The 17,268-nt window shown below is 62.0% G+C and overlaps 1 protein-coding gene across 3 annotated transcripts; it reads right to left on the bottom strand.

The window, feature by feature from the left end:
* Nucleotides 1-41: 41 nt before the first annotated feature.
* On the bottom strand, nucleotides 42-15,679 carry Rbbp8nl (RBBP8 N-terminal like). Of its 3 annotated transcripts, XM_021255214.2 has the most exons (14): nucleotides 15,520-15,679; nucleotides 9,760-9,892; nucleotides 8,310-8,352; nucleotides 7,863-7,958; nucleotides 7,521-7,633; nucleotides 6,978-7,050; nucleotides 6,661-6,818; nucleotides 6,511-6,575; nucleotides 6,257-6,417; nucleotides 5,017-5,734; nucleotides 4,654-4,780; nucleotides 4,198-4,268; nucleotides 3,981-4,110; nucleotides 42-2,495 (listed from the first exon to the last, which is right to left on the bottom strand). In XM_021255214.2, exons 2-14 carry the CDS (start codon nucleotides 9,818-9,820, stop codon nucleotides 2,365-2,367), a joined length of 1,947 nt encoding a protein of 648 aa, XP_021110873.1. In that variant the 5' UTR covers nucleotides 9,821-9,892; nucleotides 15,520-15,679; the 3' UTR covers nucleotides 42-2,364. The 3 variants fall into 3 exon arrangements, with proteins under 3 accessions (XP_021110873.1, XP_021110874.1, XP_021110875.1); XM_021255215.2 differs by lacking the exon at nucleotides 4,198-4,268; XM_021255216.2 differs by lacking the exon at nucleotides 15,520-15,679 and having other exon boundaries at nucleotides 43-2,495; nucleotides 7,863-8,070; nucleotides 9,760-9,843.
* Nucleotides 15,680-17,268: the final 1,589 nt, after the last annotated feature.

Raw genomic sequence — 17,268 nt, 5'->3', positions numbered from 1 at the left:
AGGCTCAGGAGGGAGGGTAGGCAGCTTCCCTTGTGGCAGAGTGTGTGGTGGGCACCCCCGGGGCATGTATTTTTGGGCTGGAGGAGCTGCACATTTTGGAATCCAGTGTCAGCCCTCTCAGGAGAGGCCACATCTGTGGGCTGGAGACTTAGGTTCCACTAGCAGATGCTGCTGGGGTTGGTGGGGACCTCACAGGAGTGACAGCCTCCCCAAGCTGCTTTGAACCTGTCCTGTGAGTGCAGAGCCCGGGCGGCGCATGGGTCCTCAACCCTTGCTGCTGTCACAGGAGGCCCTGATGGGGAGTGGACAATAAGCTGGTGTCCAGGAGGGGAGCAGCGGGGTGGGGTGCCGAGACCACACCCACCACAGCCTGCTGGCAGAGGGGACATACTGGGCCGCCTTTGATACCTGCTGGCACTGCTGTGCTGTGAGGCACTGGAGGGACACCGAGGCAGGAAGGTGGGTTTCTTTCTGGGTCGCTTTACCCCTTGCCTGCTCCCCACCCCACCCCAGGGGACAGTGGGTGAGCAAAGGCCCAAGCTGGACAGAGATCAGAGTGAGTGGAGCACACAGCTCATGTTTTATTTCATTCTGGAACAGTCAAAACAACCTTACAGCTGGGACACACACACACACATCCCGTTTCGGATGGGGCCCTCTGGCTTCTCAGGCCAGCAGGTAGGCAGGTTGTGGTCAGCAAGGGGGACCTCACCATGCCCCATGTCCTGCTACCCCACTGGCATGAATTGCAGACTCCTGCTGACCCTGCGGGCCCTCCTGCCTGAGCTTGACCAGCCCTGTCCCCCTTGTCCCCCAGGTGTGGTCCTGTTTTCTTTGACCCTTCCCCTGGCCTTTTTGTTTTGTTTATTTGGGGTGCTGGGGATTGAACTCAAGACTTTAGGCTTGCCAGGCAGGCGAGGAGCCACGGAGATAAATCCCTGGCCCTCTTTCCCCTGGCCTTTTACCAGGGCCCTGTCTGGATGCTCTGAGGGCAAAGCAGGGAGTTTCCTAGTTGTGCCCTCTGCTGGCACCCCTGTCCTCCTGACATCCTCCATCGCCCCCCTTTTGTCTGTGGTACTGGGGGTTGAACCCTGCTCACCTATGTCCCTGGCCCTTTTGTCCTTTGAGACAGGGTCTGGCTAGGTCACCAAGTCATCCAGACTGCTCGCTGCAGCAGCCTCCCAGAGCACCCGGATCACAGAGGCACACCTCCACACTGTGCCTCCCTGCCTTTTCCTGACTGTTCACTTTCCTAGTGTTCCAATTTCAGCAAACTTCCTACATTTCATTTGCCTTTTGCCTACTTGACATGCTATTATCTCTCTCTCTCTTTTTTTCGGTACCGGGGATCGAACTTGGGACCTTGTGCTTGCGAGGCAGGCAGCACCACTGAGCTAAATCCCCAGCTCCATGCTATTATCTCTTAAAACCCAAGTTTGAATTTCCAACACCACCTTCCTTGGTTCCCACGGGGACAGTTTCTCTTCTCATCGTGCCCTCCCCTGTTGGATGCTGACCCTTCTGCTTGCTCACCAGCTCTCTGATGACCAGCTGAGGTCTTAGTGCCATCTCTGCCTGAGAAGGGGTAGCTTTCAGACTTCATGTGCAGGGGGTCACTTGTGGGTGCTGCTTCAAACACCTACAGGTCCTGGTTCAGTGGGGCCTGGGCCTCTGATTCTTAAGCTCTTCTGGCAGACTGCAGAGGCCCTGAGAAGTGTCCTCCTAAAACAACAGGGCACCCTTGGGTGCCACTGGTGGGTCCCAGGGGTGCTGCCTTGGGGCTGCACCACCGGCTGGCACAGGCCCGGGCTCAGGATCATGTTGGTGAGGAGGGCTCTGCCAGGGCAGGTGCACGTGCTGTGCCACCAGGATTTCTGCCCTCCAGGCGTCACTTGCTGGGGTAGTGGAGGCGGCTGATCTCAGCCCTGTCAACAGCACACGTCAGCACCTTGTGTTCATTCTCCATGCTCTTCACGGACCCCCGTCCGGGAGGACACGTGGCCTCTCTCCACCAGCATTGCTAGATGCCTGTTTGCCTGGACTCCACGAGGGGGCGCCCCAGACTGCTGCCACTAACTGGAGCCCGGGGGTGGCGGGGAGGGTCAGCCCTCTGTGCTCCCGAAGGCCGGTCCAGTACGTCCAGGAGGTGTGGGTCCTGCGGGGGAAGGGCAGCACATGGCTTGGACAGGAGCAGTTCCTGCTGCCCACTCCCCGACCGCTCCCCCAAGGCGCGGATGCTGGTCTAGGGATGGGGCTGGCAGGGCTTTTCTGAGAGGGTGGAGCTTCCAGGACCACTCTGGATGCGGGCCACCCCCGGTGGTGTGGCATCTGCTGGCGGGTGGAGAGCTGCCTGGACTGGCCTGGCTAGGTCTCCTCAGGGCTGCTGTTGCCAGGCGAGGGGCTGCAGTCCTTGGTGTCCCTTGGGCTGTTGGGCCCCTCGGCAGCTATCATAAGCTCCCTTGCTTTCCTTCTCCCTCGGCACAGCTTCTTGGAGCCTGTGGGAAGTGAAAAGAAGTTGGGCAGAGGTGTGGCAGTGCTGCTGGTGGCCTGGTGTGTCACTCTCAAGGTGACACTGGCTCTCACTGAGGGTGTTGAGGGCAGCTATGGCCACCTGGTTCTAACAGCAAGGATGCTGGGAGCAGGGGCGGCCTGGGAAGGGGGAACCACGAGAATCTGAGAATCTGGTGGAGGGTGGCTCGTGTCCCCACACGTGTGGCCCTGGAAGTGAGGTCCCTGAGCCCGATCACTGCCTTGTGGAGGGCCCGGAACAGGCCTGGTGACCCTGAGCTCATGAGTGACCCGAGGCCAAGCCCCTGTGAGGTCGACTGTGTGGCTGAGACCAGAGGGGAGGGGCGTCTGGGCCCTGCCAAGGCGCAGGGTGCAGTCAGCTTTGACCCTGGACACCATGCACCAGACCTGTGACCTTGGACCTCAGCTCTGAGCCTCAGTTTCCCAGCCTGTGAAACAGTGGCAATCCTACTTGCTGGGCAGGGTCAGGCGGTCACAAGGCAGCAAGCGATACATGCCCTTCTTATTCTCCGAGGAACAAGATACAGGCATTTGGCCCTAGCACTGGGCTGGGCAGCACCCTGTCCAGCAGGGTGGGTGCCCAGTGTACAGGGCAGGGCCTGTCCTACTGACTGCCAGGCAGGTGTTTTGAGAGCATGGAGTGCTGCCCCAGGGGTGCCTGGGGCCTGCTCGGAGCCCCTACCAGCTTCCCCTACCCTGGCCTAGCTGGGAGTCGGGCTGGAGGGAGGTGACCCCCCACACCCTGTGGATGGCTCCCCACCTGCACGCTCCCTGCAGGAAACACTTGGGAACAAGACAAGTGTGCTGGTCTTCTCCACTCAAGCAAACACAGGCCACGGCAACAATGGCGCATTGTGGTGGCCACAGCCCAGCCTGCTGAACTGTAGGCCCTGCCTGGGCAAACACCAGGGCCACATGATTATGAGCTTAGGTGTTCAAAGGCTCAGCCATTGTGCCCAGAGCAGGAAGTGGAAAGTTGTCCTGATATCCCGGTACCAGGGCTGAGGCTCCTGCCCGCCTTATCGGGAGGAGCTGAACCCCAGGGCACTGCCTTGGGCAAACAAGAGAGCAGCCCCAGTGGGGAGAGACACCTCGGGCCCAACAGGCATCTCTCTGTTGCTTCTCCTGGCTGAAGGTGGGCATGAGAGTCGGGTGCCAAGCCCGGGGTGGGGAGGAGGCTGCTTGTGGACCAGGGTGCTCCTCATTTCTGAGGATGGTGATAACTGTCCCCTGCTCTCTGCTTGGGACCTAGTATTAGTCCCCTAAGAACAGGCAGGGAAACAGGCTCAGGATAGATACACAGTGCAGTCAGAACTCAGCGAGGCCACCCCCAGTCCCTGCTCTTAGGGCCTGGTGCTGGAGAGGTCCAGGGCTTCTGGCCTGGGATGCTACTCTCTCAGTGGCTGGGAAAGGCCACACCCCTGCCTCCCCACCTGGCCTTTCAGAGGTACCTCTGCTTGCCAGGTCCAAGGTCTGCTTCCTCTTCTGCTGCAAACCCTGCTGGGGCTTCTGGGGGCAGAAGCGCCTGTGTTCCTCCCCTGGCATGCTCAGTTTGGCCCCTGTTTCGGAGCTTCGGTCCACCTGGGCAGAAGGGGTACATTCAGGACAAGGGGCAGCCCTGGCAGCCTGGGCAGCGCCACCTCCCCCAGCATGTGGCTGTGGGCCCACCTCACTGTTGGATGTGTCAGACTCCTCCAGTTCCCCCGACCCTAGGCTGTGCGCTCCAGCCTTGCTGGGCTCTGAAAGACACAGGGGAGGGTCAGCCAGGGTGGTGGCTCTGGAGCCACCTGAGCCCGTCTAACTAGGATAGGAACAGTTCTGCAGAGCCAGGTAACTTGCCCCAGGCACAGCTGGGATCTGGACCAGGCCGGGCCTCCGCTGGCCCTGCGTGAGGGCCCTGCCTACTGGGATGCCCTCCCCCAGGCTGGCCACTACCAGCTCTCGGACCGATGCCCTTCCCAACACTGAATGTGCTGGGAACGTCTGCCTGGCCCTCAGCTCCTTTCAGTCTGCAGTAGAGGAAACACACCCCAGGCCCAGGGCCACCAAGCCGGGGCGCTGCCCTCCCTTCCCCTGCGGCACCATTTCCCGCTGGTCCCTGGTGGCCCTGCAGACTCACTGTACCTGGGGGCCCAGCAGCCTTGGGGCCCTGTGGGTGGGGTGCTGGCCTTGACCTCCCTCTGGCTTCACATCTGGTCCCAATGGCAGTGAGCAGGCTGAGGGGGGGCCCTGGGAGAGGCGGTGAGGGGCCCTGGGGGAGGCAGAAGGAGGCCGGGGTGGTCAGCCCTGGGTGGATGCAGCCCGCAAGTCCACACCTGGGCTGTGGCCGGAGGTCAGCCCTGTGCAAATGAGTGGCCAGGGCACTCCTGGTACTGACTTTGGGTTGGCACAGGAGGGCAGTCCAAGGCTGAGGGGAGGCTGGACTGCAGTGGCGGTCATGGAGGCCGAGGTCAGGCCCTGGGCTGTGGGCAGCCCTGGGCCCCTTACCGTGGGAGTGGGAGACCCCTCCGGCTCTGGCTCTGTGGGTCCTTGGGTGCCATTGCTGAGTGTTGGGGGGCTGTGAGTCAGGGCGCGGGACAGAGTCAGCGGCTCAGGGCTGAGAGGGCAGGCGAGTTTGGAGCTGAGGGACTCAGCTTGGCTGGCAGACTTGGGGGCGTCCTTGCTGCGGCCCGGGTCTGAGAGGTCCAGGGGCTTGTCTGGGGCATAGTCTTGAGTGGCCCCTGCCTCCTTCTGAGGGGAGCTGCCAGCGGTCTGTGGGTGCCGCCCACCAGGCAGGGCTGCTGTGGTCAGGGCTGCCCCGAGCACCTCATGCTCAGGACTGTCAGAGTCCCAGCCGACTGGCGGGGAGGGCGGAGTCCCCCCCATGGGGGGCGGACCCCTCAGTGTGTCACTGCCCGCCCGTGCCCGCGCACACAGCTGCCGCTGAGCCAGGAGCAGGTGTAGCACCCCCTCTAGCCGGGGGTCCTGCATGCCCACCAGGGCGCCAGGCAGGCCCAGCAGGCCCACGGGCTCCTCCCAGGCCTCCCCTGCCTTCAGGACCCAGGGCTGGGGGCTGTGGGGGGCTGGGGCTAGGGCTGGGGGGCTGTTGTGTGGGCTCTGGAGGTGCAGGGACAGATGGCGGTCCAGGAGACAGAAGTGGTCGGTCTGAAGGGGCCGCTTCAGGGACTCATAGGCCCGGACTGCAGGCCCGGAAGCCCGCAGGAAGCTGAAGGGAGAAGAAACTCAATGAGGAACCCTTACAAAAGGGAAGCAGTAGGGTCCTCATTTCACAGGTGAGTAAACTGAGGCCCAGAGAGTGAGGCAGGCCACTCAAAGTCACCAAGGTCACCCCAGGTCAGCATGGGAGAGGTGGGCTCTCAGCCCCTCGGCTGCAGGGTGGTACTCTTGGCCATGGGTGTCTGGGCCTGGACATTGACTCCTGCACTTTTTCCCGGTGGGATATTCAGCTCATAGGAGTCGCCTGGAGGGTGGGGCCCACCTGCCCATTCCCTCTCTCAGACCATGAGGTGAGAGCTTGGCATGGGCCTTCGGAGCGGCCTTTCCAAGCCTGACCATCTCTTCCCGCCATGCCCCTGAGCCTGGTCACTCAGGAGATGTCCATGTGGGAGCTCTGTGGCAGGCAAGATGCCCAGGAAAACCAAGCCAGAGAAAAGGCGGAGTTCAGGAGAGATGAAAAGGGGACTCCGGGCTGGTGGTCTCCCACCACAGCGTGGGGCGGAGGGCTCACCTGTCCAGAGGGAGGCTGTGCTCGTACACTGGACTGGACGGGGTGCTCCTGGTGGGTGGAGATGTCCGGTCGGAGGAGCCGCGGTCCGCCAGGCAGGCCCGAGACCCAGGCCGCACCACAGCGACAGTGGCGTGCAGCTGGTTGGAGATGCGCTGGGGACTCTGTGCAGGGCAGGCGGGTCAGTGTGGCTGGGCGGTTGCGGCCCTTGGCCTTGTCCACTGTGCCCAAGCCTCCCGTGTCAGCTGAAGGCTCACCATGTCTGGGGCCCGGGACTCGGGCGGGTTGACCACTGGAGATGTCCTGTAGCCCGCGGACTTGTCTGTAGGAGGAGAAGCAGTGGCAAGGAGCTCGGGAGACCCTCAAGACGGGTGGCTCAGCCCTGGCCCGTCCTCTGCCCCACGCACCTTCTCCTGGAGAAGCTGTGGCCTGCTGCTCCTCCTCAGCCTCTTCATGGCCTCCGTGTGGCTTCTCGGTGACAGCCTTCCGGCCGCCGGGGGAGGGGAGCAGCAGGGGTGAGGGGCGCTCCAAGGTACCTTCCCTGGCTGGGGGTGCCGGCTTGTCTCTGGAGGCAAAGCAAGGGGGCTGAGGGGTGGCAGCCCCGTGACCAGGAAGGCGCAGCCCACCTGTGCTTCCCCCACCAGCACTTCCCCTGGACTTGCATGGGATCTGGTGTGGGTGGGGTGGGGAATTGGGGTAGGGGCCGGTGCCTTTGCCCACTCACTCCAGGCCACATAGCCGCTTCACCTCCTCCTTCAACATCTTGTTCTCCTCCTTTAATTTGGTCATCTCGTTGGCTGCAAAAGGCAGTCATGAGTGGAACAGCCAGGGAGGAGGGACCGAGGGCAGGGTGGGGCTCTCACATCTGGGACCCCTATCTCACTTCCATCCATGGCTCCCTGTACTTAGCCCAGGGCTTGTAATATAGTAGATGCCCCATGAATGCTCACTGCAAGAGCAGACAGTCGGATGTTATTGAATAAGAAGGGACCCCCAACCCCAGGCTTTTTGCTAGGGGTCCCAGTGAGCCTCGGAGCTCTTTGGAACCCCTCATCACTGGGAGAAGGAGGACAAGGCCCTGGGAGGGCAGGGATACAGTTCCATTCCCAGCCTGTTGGGGAGACACAGGCAGCAGGGCTGCGTACCATTAGTCTGAGAACGGCGGCGTGGAGCACCCGCAGTGCAGGGCTGCCCACGGCTGCAAGTAAAGCTGGACAGCCTGGGAGTCACTGGCCATGTGGGGCACATGGGGCTGTGGCGGACTTACTGAGGACACAGATGCGCTGCAGGCTCTGCAGGTGGGAGCTCTCGAACTCCAGCTGCCTCTTCCTGGCCACTTCCTGGGTGACCATGCAGCGGTCGCACAGGCCGGCCCGAAGTCTGTGGGCAAAGGAGCGAGAGGCCACCCTGAGGGGAGGCTGCAGCCCCTCACTGCTGCTGCCAGGACGCCAGACTGTGTTTTGTGGGCCCGGGCCATCCCCATCCTGTGGCCTGGTGTCCCCGCTAATGGAGCTGGGGAAGGAGTCTTGGGAGGCAGTTCACCAAAGGCCTTGAGGAGTCCTGGAGTGGAAAGGCCTGCCTGGCACGGTTCTCACTGGGGCCCGCTCACCTGTTCTCCAGCACCCGCAGGTTCTCCTTCAGCGCCTTCTGCTGCTCCCTCAGCTGGTGGTTCTTGGCGAAGAGCTCCTCCACCCGCTGGGCATCCCTGTTCGGGAAACAGCCGAGGTGGGACTGCCACTGAGGACGGAGCTCCTCCCCGTGAGGGTGGGCTGCAGCATGGTCAGCCGTGGGCCTTGGGAGCCTGCCGCACAGGCTGCCTGTCTCCGGGAAGCGGCAAGCCAGGGTCTGTCACAGCCTCACAGTGAGCGCAGGGGCTTGCCCGGCCCCTGGAGGCCAGCACCCCCGGGGTCCAGGCCTGTCTCCACCACCTGTGAGCTGTGTGACCTTGGCCAGTGACTCACCCCACCCCACACTGAGTCTCAGTTTCCCTTCTTTCCCTGGGACAGCAGCAACTGCGCCCTGGGGCATCGGGGGGAGTTCTGAGCGGCTGACTCACCGGCACCTCTCAGAGTTCAGTTCCAGAAGCTTGTTCTGCAGGCCTGGTGGGGGACAGAGGGAGGGAGGTCAGGCCCAGCCCTGCTGGCCCTCCAGGCAGCGCCCTGCAGCAGGGTTTGGGCGGAACCATGAGCTATCGTCTTCTGTCGATGACTGTCATGTTGGGTCCTTTTTGGACCCCCGACCACCTGCCTGCCCCTCTGGGAGGGCTTCCTGTCTATGCCTGCTGGGGTGCTTGGGCTTAGCTCCCCGAGTGCTGAAAGGGGCTGCCAGGGCGCAGGAGCCAAGAGGAGCTGTGTTTTGGGAGATGCTAAAGAGAAATCAGCAGCTTTTGGGGGAGATCTTATAAGACCCCCTTTCGACATATCTTTGTTTTTTGCAGTCCTGGGGATTGAACCACGAGCCTTTGCACTAAGCTAAGTTCCCAGCCCTCCCTCCTCCCATTTAAAAAAGTTCTGAGACAGGGTCTTGCTGAGTTACCCAGGCCGGGCTCAAACATGTAATCTTCCTGTCTTGGCATCCCGGAGAGCTGGGATTGCAGGCGGGCGCCATCATGCCTGGCTTGTTATAGCTTTGTCATCCATTATGGATGGGGGTCTTGCCCAAGCAGCCCTGCCTCTCGGGTGCTCAGGAAATAACCAGCCCCTTGGGCACTCTGTGGAAGGCCTTGGGCGGGGGCTGGCACTGCAGGGGGATGGGGAGGAGGTGCATCCCTGACTGGTGGGGAACTAGGCAGGAGTGCAGGGCCTGGGGCATGACCTGGAGGGACCAGAAGAGTTTCAGCTCGGCCTTCTGGAATGCTCCCGACAGGCCTTGGGAAGCACACACTCTGTCCTTTGAAGTGGACACCCTTGCCTCTGAGAGGCACTGAGGCCCAGTTCTGGGTGAGGGGCCACTGAAGCAGAGCTTTTCAAGGGTCTTGGTGGGGGCTGTTTTTTTTTTTTTTGGTACTGGGGGAAGAACTTGGGTCCTTGCGCTTGTGAGGCAGGCGGTGGAACCACTGAGCTAAATCCCCGGCCCTGGTGTTTTTTTGAGACAGGTTCTTGCTGTGTTGTCCAGGCTGACTTTGAATTTGCGATTCTCCTGCCTCAGCTTCCTGAGTTGGGATTACAGGTATGTGCCACCCCACACAGCTCCATTTGGGTGGCCTTCTGGGACAACACAGCATGGATGCAATTGGAGGGTGGGCTGGGGGTGACCACGGGGTGTTGGTGGTTACCCTCAAATGCACCCACTCTGGGGCTGCAGTCTTCACACACCCTGTGTGAGGGGAGGGGAGCACTGTCCGCTGAGTCTGGGTACAGCCTGGCCATCTAGCCACCTTGCAGCTCAGGTCCCCTTCCTACAAAAATGGGGTCCCTGTCTTTGTTGAGAATTGGAGGTGACACACAGGAGCTCCCTGGCCTGCCCTAGGCCATCAGAACCATTGGTCCTCAACCCCCAGCACTCACCCAGGACCTCCTTCTCGTGGGTGTCCTTCAGCTTGTTTAGCGACTCCATGAAGGTCTCCATGGTGCCCTGCACCTGGCTACGCTGCCCAGCGTGTGGGGATGGCCGTGCCTCTACTGCCCACCTGGCTCCAGCCTGCAGGGAAGGAAGAGGGGAGAGAAGTTGGCATAGAAAGGGCCTGTGGGCATCGGAGTCCAGCCGCAGGCAGCAGGGCCAAGCTCTCAGGTCTGCATCAGGGCAGAACCCACGTGGTGGGGTGGGGGGAGGCTCCCCCTAGGGAGGTTCTGCTGAGACCCCAGACCCCAAGGCAGGTGCCCAGGAGTGCAAGTGTGCAGCTGGGCCACCCTGAGGGCAGGGCGGCAGAGAGCAAGGGGCATTTGGGGTGAGTGCCAGCCCTCCCCAGCTGCCCTGTCCCCTGAGGGGTGTCTCTCCCTCCAGTGCCAGTACTGTCCCCATGTAAGCTCTGCCTGAGCAGAGAGGACAGTGCCTGCCTGGCTCGGGGCTCAGGTGGGGTCTCCCGGAGCAAGATCAGCTGCTTTCCCACCCCAGCCACGGCTGTCTACCCTCCCACCTCGAAGCTTCCCCTCCAAACCACAGCCTGATAGGGTGGGGCTCGTCCCTTCATCTGTGCCCATGCTCACCATGCCCAAGACAGCGTGTGCACACAGACACACCCACACCTGTGCGCATGTACACACAGCTGCACACACGCAGACACAGACAGACATGGGAGCACTTGTGACCCAGGGTCTCAGCACGTTCACCCTCCAGTGCCTGTCTCCCCTCTGACGTTCTCCTTGCACGGCTGGCCTCCACAGCAGGACGCGCGCTCTCTTGTTGGCTGTGGTGCAGCGACACCCCGAGCCTCCACCCTCTGCTGATGTCTGTGGGTGAGCCTGCGATATGAGCTGTGCCCAAGGCCTCAGCACGGGCCACAGAGGAGAGGACACCATGTCGCAGGCATTTCCAAGACTGCCCCAAAGACACCTGCAGTGTTCAGAGCAGGGCAGACACCCAGTGCTGCAGGAAGGGCCCAGGCCAAGCTCCCAAGTGCCCGTGTCCCACTGCACGATGCCCCCTGGCATGTGAGATCCAAAGGCCCTTGAGCACAGAGAGACACGACCACTCCAGGCTCTTGGGGGTCGGGCAGTGGGTGCCCTTCACTGGTGGCTGGCCTGGGGCCTCAAGAGGTGAGCATGGGGCTGGAGCTGCCTGAAGGAGAAACTCTGGGGTCCTGGCTCAGGCCTGGCTCTTGGCTGGGTCCTCGTATCTACAGCCAAGTGTCAGAGCACCAGACAGAACTGTGACATCCAGGCACAAGGCTGGGCTTAGGGACACCGTGTCGCTCAGGGAGCCCATGGGAGCCTGCTGGGCAGTGCAAGCTGGGGCATGATGGAGAGCAGAGCACAGGAGCTGGGTCCCCAAAACCTGTGTTGCTGGCCCACCTGGGCTCTGAGATTGCCCCAGAGCCTGTGAGGGGGCAGGGGCGACAGTTGGTGGCATGGTGTCCCGTGGGTGAGGGCTCTGGAATGAAGGATGGGAGGTCTGCCACTCTTCGGAGGCCGACCGGAGGCTGGGAGTGTGGGTTCACCTGTTGGGGGTGTTCTTGCAGGTTAAGGACAAGATTCTGAATTCCAGAGGCTCAGGCTAGGGTGTGGTCACGTGACCACAGTGATCGGTAATTCTGGCCCCAGTTCCCAAGCTTCATGCTCTCTCGAGCTGGAAACCCATCACTTTCACCATAGCCATCTATCCCTGCCCAGATGGGGAGACTGAGGTTCAGAGAGGTCACATTCGCACCTCCCTTGCACAGGGGAGTGGTAGCTGGGCTCACCTTGGCTTTGGAGCTGCCTGTCCTGTGCATTTGCCCAGTGGGGGCTGGGACACTTCCCCGGTGGCTCCGCGGCTATGCTGGCCTTAGCTGGCTAAGGGCCTGGGAGGTGTGGTGGCCAGCTGGGGCCTCCGTGGCTCAGGCTGGGCTGAGCTGCTGCACCTGAAATTCCACCCAAACTTGCCCAGTGGGCTGTTCTTCCCTGGCCCCTGGTGCCTGCTGTATGGGCTGGGCCAACGCCCGTAAAAGAACCATCCAAAGGAACCCGAGGTGCCTGTGGGCTCTGGGTCCACGTGAGCTGGGCGCTGTTCCCAGTGACCTCACTGTGGATCTGAGGTGGCACGCAGGACCTGAGCTCTCCCTGTGAGCCCTGTGCCCTCCCACTCAAGGGTCCCTCTCTGCACCAGACACTGCAGGCCCTGCCTGGCTGTTCCTCTCTTCAGGGCCTCAAGGATGGCAGGAAATATTCTCCAGGATGCTGGCAAGGGACAGTGTGTTGAGGGCCCATGGGCAGAGCAGTGTGGTTGGTGGCTGGACTCAGAGCTGGGTGGGCTGGTGGCAGTGGGGAGGTGCCCCAGTGGAACAGTCTGCAAGCCCAGGTGCTTTGGGGCACAAGTGGGTGGTAGGAGTAGAATGAGCCTGACATAAAAGCACACAGGCACACCCAGCTGCCCCATGCCAGGGGTCAGGAGGGCCTGTCAACCTGGTGTGGGGCCTTGGGCTGAAGGGGCTCCTGGGTGTACTTGGGATGCAGGGGACTCTGAAGGCGGCAGGGGGTATTTCCAGGTGCCAAGGCCTGGCTGGGAGCTGGGAGGGCTGGGACGGGGGACAAGCTTGCAGGGGTGACGGGCTGGCCTGCTGCCGGGGGCCTGTGTGAGGCGGAGATGTGGGGGAGCTCGGGGACTGCTCAGGTGGGGGTGAGCAGAGACTTGAGCTTTGGCTGAGGGGCCGCAGGCTGGCCCAGGGGTACACCATCCCCTCCTGGTGCCCAGGCTGTGGCTGAGCCCCAAGGAAGGAGCAGGTGGAAGGACAGAGCAGGTTGTTCACCTGTGTCCACCTGTCAGTTGGGGCTGGACCCTGGGGGCAGGTGCAAAGGGACTCACAACTGCCACCTTCTGAGCTACTACCAGGTCCAACCTGGTAGGTCTTGCTCTCGGTCCCCCTTTGTGGATGAGAACAGAGGGCCCCTGAGGGGGGTTTTGACCACAGACCAAGCTAGGGGGGTGGGCCTGAGCCTTGGCTGGCTCAGGGCTGCCGTGTGGGGCTCCTGGGCCTGCAGGTTCTGCTCCTTCAAATGGCAGTGTGCTCCTTCCACCAGACCCGAACAGGGCACATCCCTGATCCAAGGAGCCTGAGAGCTAGCCAGATCACCTTCCTCCTGCGTCCCCCCCAGGAGAGCAATTGCTGAAGGCCCTGCCTGCCTCCTAGGGCCCATCTACCCCTCAGGCTCCCACCTGCCCCTCAGGCCCCCACCTGCCTCCCAGGGCCCTCACCTGCCCCTCAGGCCCCCACCTGCCTCCCAGGGCCCCACCTGCCCCTCAGGCCCCCACCTGCCTCCCAGGGCCCCACCTGCCCCCCAGGCCCCTGCAGAGTAGCCAGAGAGGAGGCAGGGGTTTTCCACCACTATGTCAGTCTTAGCGGGCTGGGTCTCAGTGCCCCACCCCCCACCCAGCAGCTGGCTGGGGCATCAGTCTGGGCAGTGGGCTAAAGGAAAGGGCTTTGGACATGGCTCCTGTTCCGTCTTTGTCCTCTGGGGAGCCTTGGGCAAGTTGCTTTACCTCTCTGAGCCTGTTTTATGTACACCTTTGCCACATATCAGGTTGCTGCAGGGGTCCCAGTGAGTACTGCGCGTTTCAGGTTATGCAGGATCAGGGCATGGTGGCCCTCTGCCTCCCTCCTCACAGCCCCAGGTGGCTAGTGGTGCCACCAGCAGGAGCCCCTCTTCTAGTGACAAGCTCAAGTCCAGTGGCCAAAAAGACCTTTTGCAGGACAAACCCCTCCCCAGTCCAGGGGAGAGGCCTGGGTTTCCATGGTGAAAGCACGCAGTCAGCTACTGTGGATTTCAAGTCCACGGGTCGTGGTATCTGAGCCCAGGGGAGCACCTTCTGGTCCCCACACAGAGGAGGGCATCCCCCGGCTGCAGCCACAAAAGGGCACCTGGCCCGGTGGGAGGCCACAGAGGTGCCCACTGGTACCCTGCCTCCCAGTGCCAGTGGCCAGACCCGAGTCCTGGCCTCAGGGTAGTTGGGGCCCTGGGTCCTCAGGCTGACTGAGCCTGTGTCATTGGGGGTTGGGTTGGCTCCCTGTCCTTCAGGTGCAGAATCAAGGAGCTGCCTGGCTCCATGGCCCAAGGGTATCTGCCCATGCAGCCGTCCCTCTCTCTGCCCCCTTCCTGCTCCTGGGAGAGGGGTGCCTGGGGAGAGGACTCTCTCCTGCTGTCTGGACGGGACTGTTGGTCTGTCTATCTGACTGTCCACCTGCCTTCAAGAACAGTGTTGATTGCAGCAGTGGCTGCAGCAGGTGCATGGCCCGTGGGCCACCCTGCACCTCACTTTGTGCCGCGGGCTATTCTGGCTTGTGGGGCACTGAAACCCTCCGAAGTCTCATGGAGGAGGCTGAGTTCAGAGCCATTCCCTGGGCTGCTTTATGTACCCTGACTGCTCATCGCCAAGTGATTCCTCATCCCCCCTCTGCCTCCTGCCTGGGGACCCCAGGGCCAGGCATGCCATCAGAGTCCCTGAAATGTTCATGGCATGTGTGCTCACATGATGCGATCAGAGCCCATTTGGCCATGGAAGAGGCGTCCCATTCTATAGATTGAGATACTGAGGCTGGAAGCAGAGGAGGTGAACAGGTGGAGGCAGGATTCGAACCAAGGTCTGGCTGGCTCCAGCATCTCCGCCCACTCGGTGTGGGGGCTTCTGCAGTGACAGGCAAAGCCTCTCCCTTGGTGACTTTTATCAACTCTCTTGCCTGGCCATGCCTCAGTTTCCCCATTTAGAAAACAGTGGTGAGTCCTAATGCAGGATGCTAGAGGCTACAGTTACCAGCTCACAAGGGACCTGGTCTGGGCACAAACCAGGGCTTCTAGTAACCTCCTGGGCCTGTCCAGGGCGGAGGGCCACATCCAGAGCGCTCTGCTGAGCATTACCGACGTTCTCGGACACTGAGGCCCACGATGGACTGGTGCACACGTGTGTGCTGCCCTCATACACCTATGGGCAGCAGCAATACCCTCACGCGGAGAAACCCACATTTGCACACATGCCAAGGAGCACCCATGTGCAGCCTCAGCTACCCCCTCTGCCATGTGCACAGCGATGGCACGGACCCAGGTCCAGCTGCACATGTATGCTCGGGGCACAGAGTGTGTCTCCTGTGTGTGCACCCCACGTGCATGTGCGCACCTGCATAGAGGAGCAAGGCTGCTCTGCGGCTCAGGTAACAGAGGGCTCTGCAACCCGATTCCTCAGGGCTGGGCTGGCCCTTGCTGCCTCCAGGCCTGGGGGCAGGGGCCGAGCGCTGCCACCCTGAGCTGGGCTGCCCCACACTGAGCCGAGCCATGGGTGGCTCCCCACACGTTCCGCTTGCCCCATGGCTGCCGTGGTCCTGCCCCATGGGCTCGGGGCAGTGGGAGGTCCGGGATGGAGGAGCCCTCAAGCCCCTCCAGACCGCAGGCTCCTGGGCCCGTGTGTCACCAGGCTTTGCCTGTTTGCACCCGGCCCTGTCCAGGAAGCCCACTGGGCCCCTCCTCACTTGGGCCCAGGCTGGGAGGTTGTGAGTCGCTCACGCTACCCAGTGGGCCACCCACCTCTGCTTCCTGCTCCCGAGGGAGCCTGAGCTGGGCCTCCAGCCCCCGTGGCATGTCCCATCCTGGTGACCCGGCCCCTGGCTTCTCCAGCTGCCCTGCCTGGTGCCACTGGGTACTCACATGGCCTCGCCCTGCCTCGACCTCCGGCCGGCCGTGTGCCGCGCTGAGCGCCCCCACCCCGGAGATAGGAGTGAGCAGCGTGTGGACTTCCACAGGCAACAAGGCGGTATTTTGGCCCAACCTGCAGGACAGGTTTCCCCTTCTCCCAGCCAGGAGCAGAAAGGAGGCAGGGACTGTCCAAAGCCGTTGGACAGGTTCTGCCATCTCGCAGAAAGTGGCAGAACAGGCTGGGCCTGGAGAATAGAGATGGAATTGTTTCCCCATAATTTCCCCGTGGCTGGTGCCGCTGCCCTGGCAGCCAAGCTGGTGACAGGGAGCATCCAGGGGCCCAGGAGGACTGCGAGCGTGCAGGGCACGCGGAGGCGGGCAGGAGAGCGCCTGCACATACTTTGGGGGACAGAGGTGGGCAGGGCTCCCCAGCCCAGAGACCCCAGCTCACCTCTAGCTCACCTTGGGCTGGCAAAGGTCCCCTGACTGGACTCGGTTTCCTCGTCTGTGATTTGGGGATAAGCCCAGGATCGGTTCTGCCAAAGTCCAGGGGATGGGAATCCAGAGACTGCTATTGGAGGTGATCCTGCTGGGGCTGGGGCTGAGGCCTGGCCTCTGCCCAGGGTCTGTGGGTGCCCTAGCCACTTGGGGCCCCGGTGTGACAGGGAGGGCTGGCCTGGCCCAGGGTGCTGGAGGAGCCAGGTGCTGGGTTCTGCATTTGTTCCCTGGATGACAATGTGGTGGCTTCACTCTGCAGAGAGGGTGGCTTCCCACATCCTCCTGGTCACCCACTCTTAGCTTGTCCAGCTCTTCGCAGAAGCCGGGGACTACTAAGTCCATGGGGCTGCAGGAGGGAGCTGGTGAGGACCCTCAGAGCCCCCAAGTGGATGGGATGGGGGAGTGTCCTTGGGTTAGAGGACAGACCGAGTGGACTTCCTGCTCCCTGCTGGCTGTAGCAGCTGGCCCTGGGCTGCAGGTAAGGGCTGGACCATCTCTGGTCCCACTGGGCCCCCTCAGCTGGCCTCTGGGAAGGAGTTGCCATTGGCATGGGCCCCCGCAGGCTCTGGTCAGGCTGTGGGGCCCTGTGGATGCTTCTTGCTCCCCCCTGCCCAGATATTTTGGTGTGCGTTGGCGTGTGAACCATGGAGGGGTTGGGCATGCTGAGTGCGGGCACGGCCTGGTACGTGGAGACTATGTGTTCATGTGCACCTGCACAGGTGTGCATGCATGCGTGTGTGTGTGTGTGTGAGCACGCTTGCTTTCTGTGGTCCGAAGATCTGTGTTCCCCCAGATTCATATGTTGAAATCCTAACTTCATGGTTCTGGTACTGAGGGGCTTGGGAGTCGACTGAGCTGGGAGACCAGGAGGTGGAGCCTTCCTGGATGGGGTCAGTGTCCTCGCAAAAGGTACAGGGAGCTCCTGACCTTTCTACTGCAGGAGGCCAAGGGACCTGCGGAGGCGGTGGGATTGTTTGTGAATCAGGACACTGCCCTCCCCAGGCACCGAAGCTGCCTGTGTCCCCTTTACTTCCAGCCTCCAAGAGCCCAGAGGGAAGATTTTGCTGTCTTTAGTCCACAGGATGAGACATTTTGCTGCAGCAGCCTGAGCAGACTCAGCCGTGGCGTGGGCGTTTCAAAGTGCTCAGCTGTTGCCCTCAGCTTGTGTGTGTCCACCTGTGTGTTTGCACGTGTGACATGCTGGGGCTGGTCTTGAGTCTGGCTGAGTATACCATGTGCCTGGCGGGGGAGCATGTGGCTGCC

This window comes from Heterocephalus glaber, unplaced genomic scaffold (genome assembly GCF_053883595.1).
Source record: "Heterocephalus glaber isolate CG9 unplaced genomic scaffold, H.glaber_assembly_v1.0 deba00001673, whole genome shotgun sequence".
Classification (NCBI taxonomy): domain Eukaryota; kingdom Metazoa; phylum Chordata; class Mammalia; order Rodentia; family Bathyergidae; genus Heterocephalus; species Heterocephalus glaber.
This window is presented reverse-complemented; position numbering and strand designations above follow the sequence as displayed.